The sequence below is a fragment of the Helobdella robusta genome (assembly GCF_000326865.2).
Source record: "Helobdella robusta unplaced genomic scaffold HELROscaffold_6, whole genome shotgun sequence".
Classification (NCBI taxonomy): domain Eukaryota; kingdom Metazoa; phylum Annelida; class Clitellata; order Rhynchobdellida; family Glossiphoniidae; genus Helobdella; species Helobdella robusta.
The window spans coordinates 4125006-4149828 of NW_008705330.1; the positions used below are offsets into that span (position 1 = coordinate 4125006).

Consider the following 24823-nt stretch of genomic DNA (forward strand, 5'->3'; position numbering starts at 1 on the left):
TCGTTCATAAATACAAATGAAGTTTTGCTGAACATATTCATCACATGTACGTGACGTATAGATGAATTTATGTGAGCATATGCATGTGTATGTAAAATGCGTGTGATTTTGTGCATGTGTATGTATGTGAATGTGTGCTAGTGTTTGTATGTGATCGCACGCGCGCGTGTGTGTATTGACGGGCACAAATGATTCTGCAACGACCATACATTGTACAAGCGTTGTACATCTATACGGAGAGAGCATTTGTAAGCAGTGCAGCATTCTATCGTCTCTATGTTTGGCTGCTTCCACGACGTGCGTGTACAACATGTGCACAATTTCAAAGTATGTATGTATGTATGTATGTATGTATGTATGTATGTATGTATGTATGTATGTATGTATGTATGTATGTATGTATGTATGTATGTATGTATGTATGTATGTATGTATGTACGTACGTACGTACGTACGTACGTATGTATGTGTGCATGTATGTATGTATGCATGTGTGTATGTACGTATGTATGTATGTGTGCATCTTTTATGTACTTTTGCATTGACTGTTTACGTTTTATACTATATTAGTATTTCCACATTAATGGATTAATCAATTTAAAGTTAAAATGGAGTTATCCAAGTTCATCATGAAAATTCACATGTTGTCTGTTGAATTCGAATAACAACAGTTTCATTAAATTTTCATGATGAACTTGGATAATTCTATTTTCATTAAATTAAACAATTAAAAAAAAGGAAAATTGAAAAGACAAACGTTAAACTTTAAATTGATTAATGCCAACAATTCTGTAGAATTCACACAATACTGTATATACTGTATTCACATTATACTAGTATTAATATGCGCTTTTAAAATTGTTATCCCAAAAACTCTCATTTACTGTGATTAAAACAATTTGTGACAAGAAAACGTTTCATTGATCGGTTTAATCAATCACTTTCATTTCTTCTCTTCTCATTTACTCTTGGGATAGATAATTTAAGATTATTTTTATCTTAACCAATTCTAGCTGCCACTTTTCCGTCAGCATTTGGTTGGCCAAGTTTTTAAATCGAAATATGGAACTGGGAAATTTGATATTGGCTTCGAGTGAGCCCGAGAGGCTGGTTGATCCAACTTTTCATTACCCTGAGTTCCAGGATGGCTCGGGATCCAGACGATAGTTATTTTATTATTATTCTTAGTTGAAAATTATAAAATCTGGAAAGTTTTATCAACAAGCCTCTTTGAAATAAGAATTAACGGAATAGATTAAATTGTCAAACAAGATGCAAACTTATGGCCTATTCACAGTTCTTTGTCATGAATTCATAAAGTACACTTGACTAACTGAATAATTATATGTCTACAAAAATCTGTCATTCTTGAAAAGTTTTCTACCGGTTACATTAAGAAAAATCAAGGTTCTAAAAATGTATTGAACTAATATGGCTAAAAATGTAAGCACACTTGGCTAATGAATGACCTGCACTGACCTCAATCATGTTTTTCATGTGCCACTTAAAATGATTGGATCAGCTTATAAAAGAAAGACCAAACATTTCAATGAGCAAATTGTCTTCCCTTTACTACTTCAAGATTTAAATTAATAAAATAAAAATAAAATCGTTGCTCTAACAAAATTTGTGTCGTTGTAAATTTATTTTAAATTTTTATAGATTTTTATGGTTTTGCTTTTCACATTAATGTAAGCAAATCAGAAATGTCATCCTTTCTTAAATCCAACTCAATCATTTCTACCTTTTTTTCTGTTTAAATTTTTCCTAAAATATTCCGAGCATTGTAGATCTTACCAATTACAGATGATGCATAAGGACCGCACGACCTACTTGCACAATGACTGAATTTAAGCAAATATTTTAAAATACATGCGCTCACATTTATGAAAATGTGAGCGCGTGTTCATTCCTTACCATCTTCATAGGAAATGAACTTTGATTTGCACATCGCTAGCCGCACAATCTTACTTCAAATTGAACCGTTCAAATCATTGTTTAAAAGCAACAGGCTCGGACGTAAATAACATGGCGGAAAGTTTAATCTCTCAGGTCAGTTTTTATCAGCAAAATAAAAATTTCAAAATTTTCCTTTCACTTATAGTTGGGATTTTGAACTATATATTCAACCACTAACACATGCAAACACACCATACGTATACACACGTACACACACCACAGACGTACACATACACACACTTATACACACACGCTCAGTGGCGAATTTAGGCATAGGCGCACTAGGCGCGCGCCTAGGGCCCCCAGATTTTAGGGGCCCCAAAAACTTGAAAAATGAGTTTTTTGGAGGCTTCAAAATATTTCGCACAAAACAATTTAATAAGTTTGAAAAAAATTAATTTTACATTTTCAGATAATATATTTCATAATTATTTCTAAATATTTTTGAACAACGTATGAAAAAAAAATATACAAACAACAATTTATGCGTTGCCAAAAATGCGCGCGCGAATTTTCGCTCAACCCTAAATTAAAAATGTAAACAAACTTTTGAATTGCGGTAAAATTCGAACACTGTTGGCGCATCTTACGTCACAGATTTCAATTATAAATTTCAATTCAAATTTTAATTTTTTGCAATAACTAATTGTTAATTGCCAGTTTATTACACTATTTTAATAATTTCACTGTGTGGATGATTGATCATTTTTTCTTTCTGCTGCTGATTGCAACACAATCGTTTCATTAAATGATTAAAACAATGTCTATGAGACAATATCCCTCAGGTGCAAAAAAACGTGATATTCAAAAGAAAAGAAAAGCAGAAGCTGCGAAAAACGAAGGCGCCTTGTTGACATTTTTAGCGAAACGACCGGTAACCCCATCATCAGAAACTACTTAAACAGAAATAACAGCTGGTAATCAAAGTGCAGTCGTCTCGGCAACAGCCAGTATGGATTCTGAGTCCTATCCAACAGAATTGCCAGAATCTGAACCGCCGGCTGAAGGTTCTATAGAGGTCGCGAGTATTGAAACTGTTGATAGCAACTGTAGTAAAATTTTGACAGATATTGCTATGTGGCCAGCGAATTTGACAGAAACCATGCGTAATTATGTTTTGGATTTCAAACCAAAAAATGTTGGCGACTTTTCACGCGCTAGCATGTTGATGACAGATGGTGGCAGACAATATTTTCGTCATTTGTCTGAACATAACTTTTACTTGACCAAGGCGAATGGCCAAAAAGAAAGACGTGAATGGTTAGTGTTCAATGAAACTAGTGGAAGTGTTTATTGTTATGTATGCAAACTGTTTCCAAATAAAGCTAGTCAATTTTCAACAAATGGGTGTTCAGATTGGAAAAATATTGCCGCGAAAATTTCTGAACATGAAAATTCGTATGGCCATGTTCAAGCAATGTGCACTTTAGCTAAACGCTTAAACGCAAACGGGCGTATTGACAAACAAATGGCGAAACAGTCAGATGATGAAAGACAATACTGGAGAGAAGTTCTACGAAGGATTGTAACAACTGTACAGTTTCTTTCCTCTCAAGATTTTGCTTTTCGTGGTCATGACAACAATGACGGCAACTTTACTAGTTGCTTGAATTATTTGTCAAAATTTGACCCTTTCTTAGCAAATCATATTGCGCGGTACGGTAACAAGGGAAGTGGTTCTGTTAGTTATTTGTCACATGCTACTTGTGACGAATTTATTGAAATAATGGGCAATGCTGTCAGAGATCAGTTTATTTCAGAAGTAAAGAAATCGATATATTTTTCTTTGATTGTTGATTCAACACCTGATGTTAGCCACGTGGACCAGTTAACTGTGATACTCAGATATGTTCTCATTGATGGTGAAATTAAAGAACGAATTTTAACTTTTGTTGACATCTATGCTCATAACGCTCAAAATCTGGAGCAAGTGATACTAGACGTTTTGAAGAAATGGGGGTTAGATATCATAAAATGCAGGGGACAGAGCTACGACAATGCTTCTAACATGTCTGGCAGATACTCTGACTTGCAGGCACGAATCAAGGCACACAGTCCCAATGCAGTTTACATTCCCTGCTCTAGCCATAGCTTAAATCTAGTTGGTAATTTGGCTGCAGAATCGTCGCTTTCAGCAGTATCATACTTTGACTTTATTCAAAACGTTTATGTGTGGTTCTCATCATCCACACACAGGTGGAACATACTTAAAAGTCATCTAGTCAAAAGTGGATGCACCATAAAGAAAGTATCGGACACAAGGTGGTCAGCTAGAGCGGATGCAGTGTTTGCATTGCATCAGAACTACATTGGTATTCAAGAAGCTCTTCTTCAAGCAGCCGAAGGTCGTGATCAGAAGGCGTCTGTAAGAAATGAGGCTAATGCTCTTGCTAATAAAATGGATCTTTTTGAAACTGCATTGATGACTGTTCTTTGGGATACAATTTTACAGCGGATGAATGCAACCAGCAAATCCCTACAAAATTCAAATTTATATCTTGATTCTGGTTTAAATCTTCTAGAATCACTGAAGCTTTTTATTAACAATGAAGTCCGAAACGATTTCACTCGTATTGAAAAACGAGCAGCATTGCTTATTAACAAGGATCTGGAAGACTGTAAATATCAGGATGAAGTGAGCCGCAAGAAAAAGCGAAAACCGTTTTCTGATGAAAGCATTGAAGCGGAAGTTATTTTAACTGGTCGTGATAATTTTATTGTTAACACAGTAAACGCCATTTCTGATAAATTGATCACGGAACTTGATCACAGAATCGAAGCATACAAAGGTATACATGATTTGTTCAGTCTATTTTTCAAGGACAAGGTAGATGACATGAACACAAAGATCTCGGCCTTGATCGAAGAATACAAAGACGATGTTAATTCTGATACCGCTGGCGATGAAATCAAACAGTTTTTGCATTTCGCTAAGGAAGAAGGCGCAAAATCTGCGGTAGAGATGTACCAGCTTATAGTGGTGGGTGGACTACAATGTACATTTCCCAATGTGGAAACCCTTCTAAGAATCTTTCTCATCATTCCTATATCAAACGCAACTGGAGAACGGTCATTTTCTGTGTTGAAAAGGATCAAGAATTACTTGCGGAATTCCATCAGCCAATGTAAGCTGGGAGATTTGTCTATTTTATGCATTGAATCAAAGGAGACATTAGAATACGATTTCAATGCGCACATTGACTCCTTCGCGAAATTGAAGAGCAGGAAAAAAGTTATATAACTGTAATAAACTGACAATTGTAATTTCTAACTAGTATCTATAGCTGTAGTATCTATGCATGTTAAATAATACATGGGTATGAGTGTTCTAACTATTGTATTATGATCATTGATCGCCTTATAGGCGAGAGGGCCCCAAATTGGTCGTGCGCCTAGGGCCACAGTTTTTGTAAATACGCCTCTGCACACGCTAACGCATACACAGACATATCCACAACTTTCATTACATACATTTGAGGATAAACAATTATAAATTGTAATATCTTGTTTTAAATTACAACTTCGTTACGTTTTTATGTGTATCCAATTTTATGGAAAATCATTGACCGGAGAAGGAGGGAGAGAAAGTGCTGGTCTGTTGGAGGCACCCGCAGAAGGAATGATCGCCGTTGATACGCTTACGCTGGTTGATTGCACGTCGATTCATTTGTACTCCATTTTGTGCACGTTGTACGCTTCAATTTTGTGAACCTTCCGACGTACAACGTACAGTTTACAGAGTACGCAAGTTCATGCATTTCTAATTGCGTGCGTGCGTGTGTGTTTGTGCGCGTGATGTTGTGCTAGGATGCGTGTGTGATGTGTGTAGGCACAATGCATTCATTCAGTATTCATCATAACATGACCTCGCACAATATTTTTATTTTGTTTGCTCATTTTCCATTTTCCAATGTGCTTTAAAAATTAACCAACGAGTTTTTATTTAGTAACGTAACAAAAGCGCTCACACGAACATGAGATGATGGTTATGCACCTAGCAACATTGCTAACCAACATGCATGCATGCGTGTTGGTTAGCAATGTGTGAACAGACTTGTGTGAACAGACGTGAACAGACTTGTGTGAACAGACTTGTATCCATTAAATTACAGAGTGCGAGTACGTATCTGCATGAATAAGGACAGATAGATACAAAGATGAATTGCGAAGATATATATGCATGCGTGCAAATACAAATATATAATGCATATATACATATATATATATATATATATATATATATATACAAATAAATATATATATATATACATATTTAAATATAGAGCGTGGATGCTGCAATAGCGCAGTTCTCCATCATCCGACACAGCGTACTACAGCCCGCAACACACCACAACATCTCCAACACACCACAACATCTCACAACACGACATCTCGCATGTTAATATTTTTCAGTTGGTGCAAATAATATTATTTATTAATTCATAATATTTTTAAAATAAAATTCATTTTCAGTTATTTAACAGTCTAGGACGTGATGTGTGTTTTTGCATGTTGTTCGTTTTGTATATTGTTGTTCATGATCGTGCGTTCGTGTTGGTGCAGCGTGCGATGTTTTGTGTTGTTGCGTTTCTCCGCGGGAGTCGCACACTGCTGTTGAACGCGTTTGTAGTTGTTGTGCCACTGCCTCATTTGTCGTGTCGTATTTTGTGTGTTATTTTGTTACAGTGTTTCTTACAAACTTGGCAGAATTTATCAGAAATAATGAACCACATGGCAGCATTTCATTAGAAGTTCAGAACGTTTACTTGAGATATTCCACGACCAACAAATACGGAGAGCTCAGCAAAAATCGAACGCACGTATGCATTCGTTCGCAGCTTGTACACAAGTGTTCCCTTGTATGCGCGCTCGCGTACATTGTACAGTTGTACAGTTGTGCGGAGCATGGAAGCTCTTTATTTTTGCAAGCAGTCGTCATATTTATTCCTTCGTGCACGAATGCAAACGTTATGTGTTGTTCACGTTGTGTGCACGCGTTTGGAATCTATCTATGTATCACAACATGGCCCTGTACAAATGCCTGTATGTTTCGTCTTAATCATTTCCGATGTTTTCCAATCTGTTTTAAAATCATTTGAAATATTCATAAAACAGGACAAACATTGCATGAAGCATCACAGAAAAGAATAGAAATAATTCATTATTATTATTATTATTATCTGTTCTTGCGCGAAAATTATTTGCATGCGTGTTTGTGTGAATATCAATGTTGTGTGTGTGGTATGTGTGTGTGTGTGCGTGTGTGGTATGTGTGTGTGTGTGTGTGTGCGTGTATGGTATGTGTGTCTGTGTGTGTTGCATGTGTGTAGTACACCTACGCGATCTCTCTATGATATACACATACAAACACGTATACAAATATATATGTACATACGTAAATATAAATATATATATATATATATATATATATATATATATATATTTAAACATACATAAACACCACGCACACACAAACACACACACATATATATAATATTGGAAAATATGTATGTGCGTACGAAAATATATACGTACGTATCGATGTACGTACGTTAGGTTTGGATAAATATAAAATGCCAAATATATATGATACAAGCAAAACGATTACTATAAATATATATATATATATATAATATATAAATATATACATATACATATATACACCAAAGTGTATGTGTGTGTGTGTGTACAAGCATTTATGTATATTTGTATATATGTATGTATGTATGTATGTATGTATGTATGTATGTATGTATGTATGTATGTATGTATGTATGTATGTATGTATATATGTATGTATGTATGTATGTATATATGTTTGTATGTGTAAGAATGTATTGCTTTGTAGTAGTTGGAGTGTGCGTGGAGAGAAGCACAGTGGTTCGTCATCATGTTGTTTGTTTGTAACTGTGCCACCGAATGAATGGTGCACACTGGCTTTTAAATCTTTTTTCATTCTATAATGCTGAATGATGATGATTCTGTTTGTCAGTTCTTGAATTTAAATTTTAAACAATTTTTTATAGACCGAAGAATTCCAATTCATCAAAATTTGTTAAAAATTGTGCAAGTTGTTAAATGTTATGGGGATGATGTAAATGCCTCAAACGATGACAAGGAGTTTTTTCAAGTCAGCAGATTTCATGAATTGCTTCAATCCCGTTTCACCAACAGCTGATGATACCTTTATTAAAATACTGTTTCAGAGTTATTTGAATTTTTGATTTTAATCCTGATTTTAAGTTACCGTTGTTAGCTGTCATTGGATTTCATTGGATAAATATTTCTGAAGCAATAAAAGAGAATTATGATTGGGATAACAAGCATGGCAGAGGTTGGCAAACACGCGCGGGCCTGGGTTGCTTCCACATTTCAATGCCGCTTTTATTTTTAAACGACGATAGAATGTTTATTTTTTTTAAATAAATTGTTTTTTGTCACATTCTGCTTTTAAAACTTTTTCTTTCATAACAATTTAATAATATGTTTATTTATCAATTTATTTCCACAAAACTTGCATCGTTCAAATTCAAATTGATTCCAATTGATTCTGACCTCAGATTGACCTTGAACCTTGTGATTCGAACGGGGCCATGGAGTTGAATGGTGACCCCATAAAACTGGTTCATTCAGCCATCATCAAACAGGTTTATCGCTTGAAACATTTAAAAAAATATTTATCAGCATAGGCTTACCAGATTCAAATACTCTGTTATAATTCTGCAAATGCTACCATCCTTGTTTAAATTTTCTTCTGATATTCTTATACGTTGCTCTAACCTTAACTCAAATAACTCAAAGCTTTTTTGATACAGCAACAAACCAATTGCTGTCCATTTTTTATAAAAAGATCTGATGACTTGGCTATTCATTTTCTGCACCTGTTTTGGCCTAACCGGACACTAGATGTTGTGCTATGTTGGTTTTCTGCATAAGAACTTTCACGAAAGTGGGAATTAAATGCTGTATGATTTCACGATTCCCGCATTACATTAGGTGTTGTTATTAAGATAGGATTTCTTACATTACGGTGTTAGGTATGGCATTACCTTTTAATGCGATAATGTTTAGAGCTCTTGTTGTGATGTAATATCAACGTTACAAATTGAATCTTATTGATAGTTTTGACATTATTAAGTAATAAAAATACTGAATATGATGAATAACGATGATTAAAGTACGACAAAAACAAAATCTTATTAACTAGTCTGGCGATTGAATTATAAAAATGCGTAAAAAATTTTAAAATTTTTGGTGGGGTTGTTAAATAGTTTTTCAACAGAAAAAACAATTTTTGTGTTACTTCAACACATTTTTTAATGATTTAATTGAAGCCAATGTGTTCAACAATCAAAAATTCTGTGAACAAAGTTTTCTGAATTTGATATGAGAAAAATAATACTTGATCTTTCGCTGGTTTTTGAATAATGTTTCGAGGGTTTATAAATGTGTCAGTAATTTTGAAAATATTTAGGACGTAATTTTTAGATGGCGATATTTGATACATAGTCAAAGTTTAAACGAAAATCATTTTTCATGAGAACTGTGTTGCTTTAAATAATATTTTCAGTACGAACTTTGCTATATGATGGCACACCTACTCGCAAAACACATGTTTGTTTTGATTGGTTTGTTGAAAATCTGAATGAGTGAAGATAAATAGTCATACGAAGGACATCTTTCGACTTGATGATATCTGTAATTAGTAAATCTTTGTATTGCAGATAATGAAAATAACATTCTAGCTTTCTTCTTTTTAATGGTTAAAGAACTATTTATCGGAAATAGTGTTAGGGAAAGAAGATTTTTTTATTTTGAAGTTTTTTAAAAGTTTGTTTACCATTAAAATAATATTTGTAACTGTAAAATCGACTTAAAGCAAACTGTTTATGAAAATACTCTTTGTAACATTACGATAATAATGTTAGGTTCTGGAACATTTTTATCAAACTATAAAACTAAATGTTGCTGAACCAAGGAATATACAATGTTAATACAAACTTGAATGGTTCGAACAAGAAAAAAAATTGTTGACTTCATTACTAGAAAATATTTAGTTTAGCCACAATGTAAACCTTTTTGATTTCACAATATATTAGGGTTGTTTAAAAAGCCACTACTTATAAAGTTTTTCTGATATCCTTTTTATATAGAAACGAGCCAACAAGACAGGGCTTTGGAGAAAGCAGTTTTTTGAGTTGTTCCGCTCTAGCTCTTGCTCCGACATAATAAAACTGCTCCGTGCTCCGCTCAGTGCTCCAGGTGAAATGTCATTAAAAAATGTATTACCAATAGGTGGGAGATTGCTTTTATTTCAATGCAAAATTTCAAAATCATATTTTTTTTTAAAATTAATAATAATAGAAAGATAAACAGTATATTCTGTTTTTACTTGAATAATCAATTTTTATTAAACTAAAAATTAAAAAACTAGACTTTCGAAAATTTGTGAAAATGCTAATCAAACGCAGATTTGTCGAAATATAACTATTAATTTTTTTTGAAAAATATCAGTTTTTGAACAAACTTAACGTAATGAACTTAAAGTAGTTCCACGGCAGATTTCTCACTTTCATTTTTTTATTATTGAAACAGTAGAGTTAAAGTCAACTTAATTCAAAAAACATTGACAAAAATGTTTTTTACTATTTTGACTGTTATTTAAATCCTGTTTCAGTCATCTTGTCCACCATCCTTGCAATCCATTCAGTTCCTGATTTCAACATTGTTGTCCAAGATTTGCCTAGTAATTTCAGTTTTGTGTTTCTCCTTCATGTAATTCTTTGTGGTGCCTGTTGGTACGTGCATCGTGAGTTTTCTCGAAAGCTTAGTCGTCGTCATACCAATATATTCAGAATTATAGTGCCCACAATCACCAATATTACATTTGAACAAATATATTAGGTGGCTATGATCCATTATCGATTCTGGCTTACTAGTGCAGTTGTTTTTCATCACAAGAGATGACGTTCTTGGTTGGAGTAGTATATTCGTAGTTTAATACTATCATTTTTGTTTGATGTTTGAACGTTAATTTACATAATTTTTTTTGATTTTTCTTCCCGTTCAAAAGCATTTGACATGTGATTCTTATAATATATTACTATGCTATTTTTGTTTTTATTGTCAGTTGAATTTTTGTTGTCGTTGCTGAATGTTTGTTTTTTGCGTTCTATTATTTTATGCATCATGAAACTTTTATATCCATTATTAGTGAGTAATTTAGTAACTTTATCTAATTCGATTCACCTGCTTTCTACATCAAAAGAGTGCGTATAAGCTCGGTTTACGAAAGCAGAGATCGTGCTCTCTAGATATGTTTGACCACATTCATTATTTCCATTAAGATATAAACCTTTGTTTGTTGCTAATTAAATGAAGGTTAAGTATTCGCATTCAACAAACAAAGAATTAGCATTGTAGAGACACAGTATATATATACTTGAGCACTTGGCCACATACACGGCGTATCAATTCGAGCAACGAATAGGGTATAGGAATACCGAAAAAAGCTTTTTTGCTCTATCATGCTTGAATGTTCTATCATGCTCAAATTAAATACAAATTTTGGTTTCGAACTTAAGAAACTTGAGAATGATTTACGATCTACCGTTAGAAAAATTAAACAAAAACCCTAACTAATGCGGAACATGCTGTGATTTTCATTAATAATTGCGTTTCTGACAGTCTTAACCTTATATATATATATATTATATATTTAATATATATATATTATATATATATATATATTATTAAATATATATATATACATATATATATATATATATATATATATATATATATATACATACACACGTTTATATATCCAAATAAATGAATGAATAAAATGAGTGTAATTATATAAAAAGTTGAAATATATAATGGAACGATGTTACGAAGGATGTGATGTTGTCGTGTCGAAACACGTCCTCCCCATCCATCAACCCCCTGCACAACTCGCCCCACCGATCCATCAATAACCACGACAGCTGGGGCATGTCCGACCTCCTAGAGAGCAGCAAGCAAGATCCTCTATCGAGTGAGTATTTGTTTAAAATCATCACCATCCACTGATCAAATCATTTTATATGTTAAGTTTAAATAAGGAGGGTTTGTTAATAACCAGGCAAAAAACTTTTCAAAAACACGACAGGCATTTTCAACCAACTAACACTTCCCATTGCTGGTTCAACTGCTCTCAACAATGTGAACACAACATCACACAAAACGTTGAACTCGTCGCCTTACTTAACATCAAATAATAACCAAAATAGCAACATGAACAGCAACAATAATAGCATCAACAACAACAACAACAGCAACAACATAAAAAATTTCATCCAACAGTTAACTAGCGGTAACAACATCAACCATTTAAAAATAAGACAGCAACCGTTGCAAATAATCCACAACACAAACAACAACATTAACACCACAACGACAAAAGTGGCCACGTCGACAACTGCACCGACCATCAACGGCTCCAAATCTTCCATCGTTCCAGTCAGACATTTGTTGATTCCCGTCTCAAACAGTAACGGCTTGCAGCAGCTGATATCAATCCCACTTAGTTTAGCTGCTGGTGTTGGCAGTCAGATTCAACTGCTGGCCACTTCTAACGGTCAACTCATTGTTGCTAACTTGAACAATGGAAGCAAAAATGTGGAAAATAACGATGGTAGAGTTGGTTGTACTCTCATAGGTTTGTTCGTTTTTATTTGTGATTGTGCAGTCTCTGTGATATCCTATTATTTCATCAGTATGAATGTTTTTTGATGCTTATTTATTTAAATTTTCAGCCAACAAAGCTGTTTCAACTACAACCTCCTTGTCATCAAATGCAATACAATCCCACTCATCGGCACCTTCGACATCATCGTCCACATCTTGCTCGTCGCAGCACTCCGACAAACCCCTACTTTCACAAGTCATCTGCAAAAACGTTGAAAATCAAGTCAGTGCCATCATCTTTAATATTTCAAGTGGTCGATAAAAATTTCTAAATTGGAGTAATGCCTAGATGGTTGAAAGCACCTGGCCCTGACCGACAGTGACTTCGTTCGAACGCCAAAAGATCCCTACCATCGAACGTAATGGGGGATGCGTCGCTTCCACGCTTATTCACGTACGCTGTGTGCGTTGCGTGTCTTTGGTAGCGGCTGCTGATACCTTTTAAGCAGAGGCAGTGTTCTATTAGAGAATGAATGACTTTTGACATTTCAACATTTTTTAATTGCTTCGTACTAATTTTACTCAGTTATATTTATGTTTGGTCTGGTGAGAGAAAAACATTTTTATGAATTATAGTTTTTGAAAAATAAAAAGTTTATTTTTTAACGTTAATTTTAAAAGACGTTTGTAGCGAATTAAATTAATAATTTCTTTACCAGATTTTTTTATTAGTATATTATTAAATTTGCTATTATTTTTATTAAAATACTGCCTTTTTATTGCTTCCTCTTCGTTTTTTCTTTCTTATGAATGTGAATATGCCTGCATACAGTGGCGGATCTAGGGGAGGGGCCGGGGGAATTTGTGAGCAATTTGTTTTAAATCAGAAAAAAGGCCGTTTCAAGTAGAAAATCGAAAATCGACCAAAAATTGGACGTGATAAGCAAAAAAAGATTGTTAGCCACACTACAACAAATCTTGGTCTCCCGTGAAATTTTTGTGTCCCCGTAAGAATTTGAACTTTTCAAAATTTTGGCCCTCCGTCAAAGTTGCCAAGATCCGCCACTGCACATGCATAGTTCTGCTGGGGGATGAACATGTTGCAAGTATAGTTCTGTAGTCCTGCTTGAGGAAGTTTTGAACGACCTTTAAATCATGTCATTAAATAAACTTCTATTTCATTTTTTAATTGAGATGCCCAGAAAATAATTTTAATGTTTGGAAAATCATTTATGAGTTTTTTAAGTTGGGCTGGAAAATTTAAGATATGTTTATACGAATGTACTATTATGATAAGCAAAATTATTTTAGCGGCTTTTTTGCATTCTATAGATTAGCATCACACTTTAACACTGACCTACTGCACAAAATTTGTTTCCCAAATGTTTCTACATGTCGTGCACATGAATATGCATGCAGTACACATTATTGCATGTTGTTTCCTGTTCAGGAACAAGAAATGAAAGCACTACGGTAGATCATAACAGATCTTGAACGAGCTATTGGAAATCATTTTAAATTTATCTAAATGTAATGAAAATAATTATTACAATTTTTTTAAAATTTAAATTAACATGTTGAAAAATTCTTTTATTTCAAGGTTTGATAGTATTTGCCAATCTGGTAAAAGCTGTTGAAATTGATATTGAAGTTGTCTTGACATGGCAAATAACTAAGCAAATTTTTATCAAAATGTTTCCTTATTTAGTCATCAAATGTTATGTTAAGCTTGACAAGTTATGATAAAGTTCTGTTTATATTAAATTCTAAATCATGATTTAGGTCACAAAACAACATTGAAGTCATTTTCATGGCATAAGAGCAACTGTAAATCTACTTTCAAGATTTTTTCAATTGTGTTCATTTTATTTCAAACATTTTAAAATTGCTCATTTGAAAGTTTATTACTTAAAAAAACATTAAAAATGTTTTTCAACGGGAATTTCTTTTAAGAAAAATTATTCCATTCCACTTTCTAGCGCTTGAAATTTTAGCTTAATATTTTAATACTTGCTACCTTGGCACTCCAAACAATGTATTAAATTTCTGTTAATTACATTTTCAGGCCGTTCCCTTGAACTTAAGTTCAACGCAGCTGCTACAAACACTGAAACTTCACCTCCAACAGACTTCAAGCATCCAAAAAATTTGCAAACTTGCAACAGTGCCCTTGTCACCCTCTTCGACGTCATCGTTGTCGCCCTCCTCGTCAACCAATCACATCTCAACAACAAACGGTTTGAACCTATCAGGTACTTCTCATACTTCATCGACAGCCAATCACGTTGGATCTTCAACGCCAAATATCAACCAACTGTTGCCAAGTAATGAAGTTTATGAATTTCAATTCTTTTGTGATATGTTGTGAAACGTAGAATGTATAAATTTAACCACTCGCACTGCATATAAAACAGTTAAACTTTTATTTATCAAAATTAAATTAAAATATTTTTTTGTAAATTTTATAAATTTGAGTTCGAATCAATACAATATTGTAAACCAAGTGAAAAAGTTGCTTATAAGTTAAATGCTAATTTTTTAACTTCAAACATTTTTTTCAAGATTTCAACAAAACATAAGTTTTCAGTATTTGTTTTTGTTTAAATTAAATTAAACAAAATTTGTAGAACTCATTGAAATTTTTCACAACGTGAATTTTGTGAACGTCGTCAACATCAGATCTCATAAACGGTTCAAAAGAAGGAACTGTGGTTGATGGTGTGAACTTGGATGAGATCAGAGAGTTCGCGAAGCACTTCAAAATTCGAAGGCTGTCGCTGGGCCTCACTCAAACTCAGGTGGGACTTGCTCTCAGTGCGACAGAGGGTCCATCGTACAGCCAGTCTGCCATCTGCAGGTTGTTAGTTTTTTGATTGGAAAGTAAGATTACTAGATACTGTATATAAAACATTTCTGATCTGAAATGTTTCAACGTTTCAATGTTTACTGTTGTTGTTGAAAGAGCTAAAAAGTCGTGTTTAACTAGTAAATTCTATTTTGAGTGTATTTTTTCCTTTGGAAGGTTCGAAAAATTAGACATCACCCCAAAAAGTGCGCAGAAGATCAAACCGGTCTTGGAGAAGTGGATGCAGGAAGCAGAGGAGAGGTACAAGAGTGGCGTTCACAACTTGACGGAGCTCATCGGCAACGAGCCGTCGAAAAAGCGAAAAAGAAGAACGTCTTTCACACCGCAGGCACTCGAAGTCTTGAACGAATATTTCGAAAGAAACAGCCATCCATCAGGTATGATTTTCTATAATATTCGAAAAAAATGTCAAAATTATTGAAACTTAAACATCAATTAGTAACATCTCAAAGCTAATACATTCCATTTAGAGAATCTGAAGTTTTTTGTGGTGCACGATGATAATATTTTTATGAACAGTTAGTAACACCGTAAATATAATATACTCCAATTAGAGAATCTGAAGTTTTTTGTGGTACTCGATAATTTTATTTTTACGAACAACTAGTAACACCGTAAATTTAATATATAACAATTAGAGATTCTGAAGTTTTTTGTTTGATGGCTGTGCCCGATGGTTTTGTTTTTTTGATCAATTAATAACATCTGAAGGTTAACATATTTCATTTAGAGATTCTGAAGTTTTTGGTTTAGGTGGCTGTGCTCGATGAGTTTTATACTAACTCCTCACAGTCAACCTGCACCTTATTTTCTTTATTGAGGTCAAATAAATTATTTTGTTTCGTTTCGTTTCGTTTAAACATAATTATGAGAAAATGAAAAAATAAAACAATATGCAACATAATTTCGTTTCAGGTAATGAGATGTCTGAACTGTCTGATCGCCTCAACTACGAGAGAGAAGTTGTGCGAGTGTGGTTCTGCAACAAGCGACAGGCGTTGAAGAACACAATTAAAAAAATGAAATCCAACGATTACATTGACGGGCAGTCGCTACTGAACGGGGGAGGTTCATGATGACGATTTCTTCCTCTCACTTCCACCACCCTTCATCTTTTTCTCCTTCACATTCAAGCCAACCTCATATGAAAAAGAATTGTTCTTTGCTGCAAATTTTGGGACTCAATTTCAAAGCGTTTTACAAAATTCACTTTATGTTCGTGAAAAATTGTAAAAAAATTAAAAATAATTTTTTGTATACTTTATGGTGAAATTAAAAAATATTTACTGGAAATTATCGTGATGGTTAACTGAATGTCGTCAAAACCACAGCACTTTCGTTAATGTATTCTATTATCAGAAGAAATTTGCGTTTTTAGAAATGATAAAATATTTAAAATTATAGTGAAAGAACCGTTAAAACTGTCATATCAAATTCTAATAACTTGTACATGTTGTATATAGTTAAATGCGTGTATGTATATAGATGTTTCAAAAACAGTCAACAGTTTTATTATCATTGATAATATAGTAATTTTGTCCCGACTTATCCAGCTGGTGCAGAAGCAAGAGTCATTCCAATAAGCATGAATGTAAATCAATATTATGCGTATTAACAACTGCTCATGTTCAATAATAGTTGACAAGTTAATTTTTACCATTATGTCATCGTTTAAAATAAAGTTTCCATGGATTGTACCATGCAGATGGTCTTGTGTAATTTAATTTCTATTTTTTATTGAGTTGTTGAGTTTATATATATATATATATATATATATATATATATATATATATTGTCGGAGATTTTAAATTTAATAAAATGATAAGGAGGTTTTTAAATTATGACTAGGCCCCACGTTGGGCGCCAATTGTCGGAAATTTTAAAATAATAATATGAATGAGGAGGAGGAGGAGGTTTTCAAATGATGACAAAGCCCCACGTTGGGCGCCAATTGTCGGAGATTTTATATATATAATAATATGAATGAGGAGGTTTTCTTCAAATTATGACTAAGCCCCACGTTGGGCGCTAATTGTCGGAAAATTTATAAATGAAAACAATTAAAACAACTGGTGGTGTGAGGTAATCTCCTCCTCTATCTTTCTCAGGGAATTTTTGTATGGTCCGACAATAATTTTTGTGTATATTTTTATCGTGAGTTCGACCAGTCCTGTGTGGCACTGGGCTTTTTCGAATTATATGATTTTACTGAGTAACACACGAACGCGTAAAGAAAAATATTCGATAACAATTTTATTAATCGACGGAAGTAAATAAAAGGAATTGAACTAATGAACTCTATAATAATGTAAATGTCAATGAACAAACTGGAATACAGGAATTAGAACTCTTCTTGTTGGGTCTTCAACTTGGGATATGTTTGTTGCCGTTTAATCGTACAACCTCGACGTGTGTATCCGATGGTGATGTCGATACAACTCCAAGAAATAAATAAAAAAAATGAATCACAAAAATCGGAGCCTATGGAAATTGCAAGCTGCGAGTGAAACTATACCAATGAGTACAGAATCCAGCAAAGAACCCTAGGTCGACAAATAGCACAAGAAAGAAAAGAAGGAGGCGGATTGGTTTTCACAGAACCCAAGGCCTGTTTTCACTGGGCCTGTCTGTGAGTCGGTCGGCTTTCGCACAACCCTGGCCTGTTTTCACTGGGCCGTCGAGTCTGATCGGCTTTCGCACGACCAACACAAGACAACAAGAGTCAGAACAACACTGGAAACAAATTGTGTGACTCTAGTACGCGTGCGAAACTATGCCAATGAGCATAGAGTCTCGTACCAAACCCATTAAGTCTCTTAGATACCAGAATAGGCACTGATTACTCGAAGCTGCCTAACTGGTGAACCCAAGGCTGACTCTTTGAGAACTTAAGACGTTTCTGAAACTATGCCAATGAGCATAGAATCACGCGTTAAGTATCTTAGGGACCGGAAGAGGCACTGATTATTCGAAGCTGCCTCACTAGTCAACCCAGTCCTTCTTAGTCTTTTCACACCCTTCCTTATCAAAGCAAAATTAGATTTTGTTTCGGGTGTTTTAAAAACATAAAAATTTCCAAGGTATGTCCAATTAATAAAAAAAACTACTAATTAAATTTTAAAATAATTTGTAATAATTTATGACGTCATCTAAATTGCAAAACAAAGAAAATCGTCGTCACCTATCGAGTAAATTAACTTGCACCATGCCCCCTATCGAGTGAATAAATTTCGCGTTGAAAATTTTGCAGTATTTTTAGTCAGTATTATTTCATAATTCTGACAATATATATATAACATAAAATATCAACAACTAGCATTTTAAGTAACATTGAAAATAAAATAGAAATTTGTTAAACCAACGAACGATAATTTGAATGATTCTCGTTCAGTTTTTCTAAATTTTTAAGATCCTAATTAATATTTATTAAAATAAAACAACTTTCAAACAATAAAAAGCACGAAAGAATGTAACAGAAAGTAGTAAATGATGTGAAGTGAGCATTTCACTCGGCCACACGGCCACATGCACGCACGCTTTTCTTTCACTCTCATCTCCACGTTTCAGTTGTGAGAAAAAATGTTTATATAATTATTTCATTCGTATGAATAATTTAATCGGCCAAAAAATACTTAAAACCTCGCTTCCAGTCTCATACGCAATAAATGCAATGATGAATGCAATCAAATAACCCCTTCGTGCTCATTTGCAGTTCCTTTCAAATGCATCAACAGCAATATCAAATGATAGCTGGCTGTTTGAGATTCCATTCAATTTTGAAATATTTAACATCAGAAATGAACTGCACTGTATGCCAGAAGGAGTTGTCTTCCAATTTTTTCTCTTCTGTAAATTCAACTCTTTCAAGCGCAGAGAAAGTAACAAAAGGCAAGGTACGAAACGAAAAAAATAAAATTATGAACATAAAAATTATAAGCAACATTTAGTAGGAATAAAATAAAATAAATGAAATACGATCTCCTTGCTAAAGAAATATCCGGTTGGGGTGTCAAAGTCCAAGTTATTTGAGGGAACAGCTCCAACCAGTTTTTAAGTAGTCTACCAGTGTCGATTGAGATCATTCACGATTTAAATTTTTAAAGGAAGTTTTCTGTTTCACCCGCTCAAATCTGAAACGCACTAACAACCAATAAATTTAAGAAATGTAAACAACACAAGTCGACAAGTGTTTCAAAAATGGGTTTCTCCGACTTTTCTAAAGTGAGTATCATATATTCAACAATCGGCAGCGAAAACCAGGGCTATTTGAATTGTTCTCAATAGATGCAAGTTATAAATTGTATTATAACATAATTTTAGTATAGATATGTTTTGATGTTATAGAGTTGGCAAATACTGAACATAAAATATTTTTACGTAATCATTTGCTTCTAATGATATTTCATCTTCTTTGTATAACATTAACATCACTTAATGGAGTAAACTCAAACAGTGAAAGAGTAAAGTTTTGTTACTCTGCACCGAAATATGTGTTGTACCGAGTCCATCATGGCGTAAGTATTTGTTACTTTATGATGTTCGAGATTAAGCGGAATAAAGTTGAACTCACGGCCGAATAATTCATTGATATTTTAGTAACATAAATGTATTCAATAACATTACCGTGTTATAGGCCTAACTCATAATCTTGGCTATGACCTTAACAGATTTTTTGAAATATTTATTTTTTTTTGAGTCTCGTAAATATTCCACAACCCTTTCTTTTACGAAAACCATGAAAAGGTTTTTATTCGTTGCTAGTTTTTGTTTACACATTATTATATTGTGCCAAACAAAATTGTAACATCGTTTAAAAATCAAAACATCTACATCAATGACCTCTTTGAGAACCGGCTGCTGAGGACAAACATGCTTTCTATCTCTTGCCTAATTTCAAATTTTTTGAATTTGATCTGCGAAGTTAGGAAGTTGAACGTGAAATACTCCGATGAACCCAATTCTTTTTATCGCCGCATTTTTACATTGAAAGTAATTGACTACAAAATGATCTATACCCGATACAACATCGTTTAATTTTTAATTTTTTTCTACACAATTCGCCCGTCGGGATGCGAAACATGAAATCTCTTGAAATCTTATCGATATACAATTTTTAATATCCTTCCTATCATTGTATTGTACTGCTGAATTTGTATATATACTTATAATAATCATGAGTTGACTTGACATCATAGGCGCACTCTTCATTTTCTTCACTATTGAAAGTTAACAGATGATTTTTCAGACGTTTCTTGAAGTCCCTTCGACTTCTAATGTTGAATTTTGGAACCCCGAGGTTACCATTGTTAGATGATCGCTTCCATTATTTAATTGTGATTAACCTGTGTATTCATCACTTAGGTATGTTTAGGTTGAGAAGATTGTTCAAGCTGCTGGAAGCATTAGATAGCGTCTCAATCGATCGATACAAAATTATTTTGTTCTTTCATAGTCAGTATTTATTTGGTTTTAATTGTAAATTGGATTTTTAATACTTTTAAATTTACATGTTGCCAAATGTTAGCAAATGTCATTACAACGCTAAAACAATCATTGTAACCACGTTTGCTGGGCTATTATAATAATAATGCTGGTATATAATAATAATAATAATAATAATTATTATTATTATTAGTATTGTTGTTGTTGTTTGAAGTAGCCCGGGCAAAAGCCTTTGCCAAACAAATACAGAAAAAAACAAAAAACAAATTAAAATAAAATTATATCAGATAGAATTTGCAAGAACAGTGTCAACAGAATTGAACTGAACATAAACACGTGAGCCTATAAGTGCATACGGCAAAACCAAGATGATGATGAATAAATCAATAAATGACAAAAAAAAACTAATTTTGATTCAACAAGTAAAATGGATTCAACTGTACAGGTACACATATCAAGTACAAATTAGAAATTAAATGGCCAACTGAACTTGGAATCACCGTAGTAACTATCGACCGCTGACTTGAAACCGCTCAAGGAGATGACATTAACAACGACCGAGGGCAGTTTGTTCCAATCTTCCACCACCCTACTCGAAAAAAAAAATTTACGGCTGTCTATATAAAAATAATATATGAAACTCGAGCTTATTTTTCCAAAATGTACCACAAAATTTAAATTGTTAATGCTCGAAATATCTACAGATGATATTCTGTAAAGTAACATCACAGACCTTTTAAAATGTTCCATGGACTCCAGAGAGTTATCTACTTTCAACAAAAAAATAACATTTCTTTAGACAATGAACATTATTTGATAATAAACAAACTAAAAAACAATCAGCCAGCCAAATGAAAAAATATACTAACAAGCAAACTTTCAAATGTTTGAGATACTTTTTATGTCCACTGACTTGAAAAACACTTATAACAGAAATATTATAAGAAACGTGAATTTGTCGCAGATATATACATAAATATAAAAAAATATATATAAATATATACGACGTACGCAATTAAGCATGCATGCGTGTATGTCACATCATCTTGTAGGCAGGAGTGAATGCATGGAATGTGATGGACTTCTGATAAGCTAAATACAAACATCGCCAGCTCTACTGGATTTTCAAAGATGGTCAACCAAATAGCATATAGATTTATATTTATTTCCTTAATAGTTACTGCTATTCAAGGCAAATGTTATAAATTTAAGAATAATTTGTTAAAATTATCCAACAATCTGACCTCGAATAGAGATTGCTTAGGCGGCAAAGTTTGCGGTATGTCGCCTGCAAAGCTCCACCAACTTCAGAAAATATTACCTTAGAAAGTTGGGAGCACGATGTTCTCCAGGTGGTGCTGACCTGCACTCTCACGTGCGCGACATCTCCTAATTGTGTTGGATTCAATTTCATGAAGAACAACATAGCTGACGGTGGCGGTGTTCTCTGCCAGTTTTTCAACACCACTCCTCAGCTGTATATCTCGGAGGATCTGTGCATCTATTTCGGAGTAATTTATTTGTTGCCGGGTGCTCCGGTAGTTTTTGTTTCATGATGTGTCGATAATTTTTGAAAATAATTTTTTTTTAAAGTCCATATTTCATGAAAATTCTTTGATGTCTTAAACATTTATTTAAATTCAGTCGGACGAACAGCAATTTACTAACAATCCGATTGGTTAGTTAAATTTAATTTTTTTACTGATGAACGTATTGTAACATTTGTTTCACAGTGAATGTATAGAAGAATTAAAATGTTCAACTTGTTGATACATGACTTTAATTTGCCATATGTTTGTGCAGAATATTTATATTACGATTCAAAATTTTGAAATTATTGCTCTAAACAAAATAATTTGCAATGTTCATGTTGTCCTTAAAAAAATGTACTCACAGGGTACATAAAATTTGATTTAAACGGAAAAGTTTTGATAACGCAAGGCCATTAGAAACTAACGCATTAAGGTCCATGCGATTTTTTTGCTTTACGTCAGCTATTCTTGACCACAGCCTGTCCAGTTCATGAAAATAAAGTGAATTTTCAAACATTAGAATTTGAGAAAGATTATAAAACATTTTTTTTCAAATAAGACATTTAAAAAAGGGTTGCACAGAGCATTAAATGCTATTTCAAGCCTCCCTGTAAATTATGAATGGTTGATAAAAAAATCTAATTTTGAAATGAAAAGTAAAAAAATACAAAAACATCAAGAAAGTTCGACAATAAATTAAATAAAATAATTTGGATATTACAAATTTTACGGCTGTTACTACTAAATGAAAGATATATTGCGATGAATCTTATGCGCATTCAAAGTCAAAACATCACCAGAGTCAAACATTTATGTACAATAATTTCAGAAAAATTCTACATTTTTTTGACATTCTGTTGTCTCAAATTCGAGCAGATGAATGTGGTGTGGCAACTTGAAATGCATATCACAAAAGTTTAGAATTTAAAAATTTTGTTTGTCTATTGTCTGTTTGTTTGTATGTGAACAGCAGCTCTCCAATTAAATTAATTAATGGCGATAATAAGCAAAGATATAAATATTTTACATTAAAATTATGTATCTCACAAATGGTTCTCTCTTCTGTTGTATTGACTTTAACATAATCAGAATACATAAGACGTCTGGGTTACATTTTTGAGTATGGCAAACATGGATTTTTTTGAAAAAAAGCACCGAGATAACTGAATTTTATTTTATTTTATAATAAATTTCGTTTTAAACCAATGGCATTTTCAATTTTATTAAAAATTATGATGGAAGATATTATTCTTAATCTTTAAATTAATATTTTTTATTACAAATTCGTCATTTTTCATATTAGATTTTTACCCAAGAAATCCAAACTTTTGTTCTGAATATTCAATGACTAACAGTTTTTAATAGTTGAGCAAATAGAATTTAAAAATTGTTTCTTAAAGAAAATGACGAGTTTAAAAAATTTCATTCAAATGTTGAGTTACTCATTTTGTAATTATAATTGTAATTAGCTACTCGAAAATTTTTATCTCAAAATTGTCTTCAAGTTTTTTCATACATTTCACTTTTAAATCATCATTTTTATCATCTCTTTCTATTATGTTTCCTAAATATCACTTCTTGTCATACACCAGGGCTACAAATCGACCTGGTTCGTAATCATCATTGTTGCCTTTCCTTTCATTTTTATTTCGAATGATTCTGAAGACAAACGTTTCGTCAAAAGTTGATTATTTTTGTCTGTAATAAAAGAGTGATGACTTCGACAACCCTTTGTTTTTTCTACTCACTTAAATCTTTTTTCAAGCATACAAATATATACAATAATATACAAATGAATACAAATACCAATGTTAGAAAATTTAATATCAAGAGCATGAGAGATTACCAGTTTGGAACAACAGAAAATTATCGAAAAAGTGTAATTGTGTAATTTTTAATATTCTTTTTACTTTTTTCCCATGTTCTAAAATAAATTCTGGTTACATCGGAATAATTTGAAAACTCAACAATACAACGTTAATCACGGCAGAATCTAATTTGTTTCTAATCTCATGTTACAACACAATTTTCTCGTTACAACGATACAAGAGTTTTTGGCTTTGGGTTTGATCACATCCGCTTTATTCCAGTTGTAATAAAGTTTAGAGGCCATCGATCGTCAATCAAGCATATTGGTGCATGGAAAAATTGTTCCAGCAGCGTTTGGAGTGTTGGAGAATAAATTTGGTCATTTTATCTCATATTCAACCGATCAATTTTGATAAGATTTTATTTGAAAGCACAGTTAATTTTTTTAATTTTCTTCTACAATAAATTTACTTAAAACGCATTTTCTAATTCTTTTTTTTAATTCTTTTAATTTTTTGCACAAGCGCGCATACACACACACACA

The 24823-nt window shown here is 33.0% G+C and overlaps 3 protein-coding genes across 3 annotated transcripts; all 3 read left to right on the top strand.

Annotated features, from left to right (window-relative positions):
* Positions 1 to 4921: 4921 nt before the first annotated feature.
* Positions 4922 to 5200, top strand: HELRODRAFT_68916 (hypothetical protein; the record flags this gene model as incomplete). The annotated part of the gene is made up of 1 exon (XM_009028973.1): positions 4922 to 5200. One exon carries the CDS (start codon positions 4922 to 4924, stop codon positions 5198 to 5200), a length of 279 nt encoding a protein of 92 aa, XP_009027221.1.
* A 2672-nt stretch (positions 5201 to 7872) lies between these two features.
* HELRODRAFT_189421 (hypothetical protein) lies at positions 7873 to 17890 on the top strand (the record flags this gene model as incomplete). Its single annotated transcript, XM_009029336.1, has 11 exons — positions 7873 to 8093; positions 8127 to 8293; positions 8520 to 8606; positions 11860 to 11998; positions 12113 to 12661; positions 12759 to 12913; positions 14696 to 14954; positions 15310 to 15487; positions 15653 to 15873; positions 16412 to 16564; positions 17835 to 17890. The coding sequence occupies exons 2-11, from the start codon at positions 8267 to 8269 to the stop codon at positions 17888 to 17890; spliced, it is 1824 nt and encodes a 607-aa protein (XP_009027584.1). The 5' UTR covers positions 7873 to 8093; positions 8127 to 8266.
* A 3475-nt stretch (positions 17891 to 21365) lies between these two features.
* Positions 21366 to 24158, top strand: HELRODRAFT_164387 (hypothetical protein; the record flags this gene model as incomplete). The annotated part of the gene is made up of 3 exons (XM_009029337.1): positions 21366 to 21383; positions 22192 to 22476; positions 24063 to 24158. The coding sequence occupies 3 exons, from the start codon at positions 21366 to 21368 to the stop codon at positions 24156 to 24158; spliced, it is 399 nt and encodes a 132-aa protein (XP_009027585.1).
* Positions 24159 to 24823: the final 665 nt, after the last annotated feature.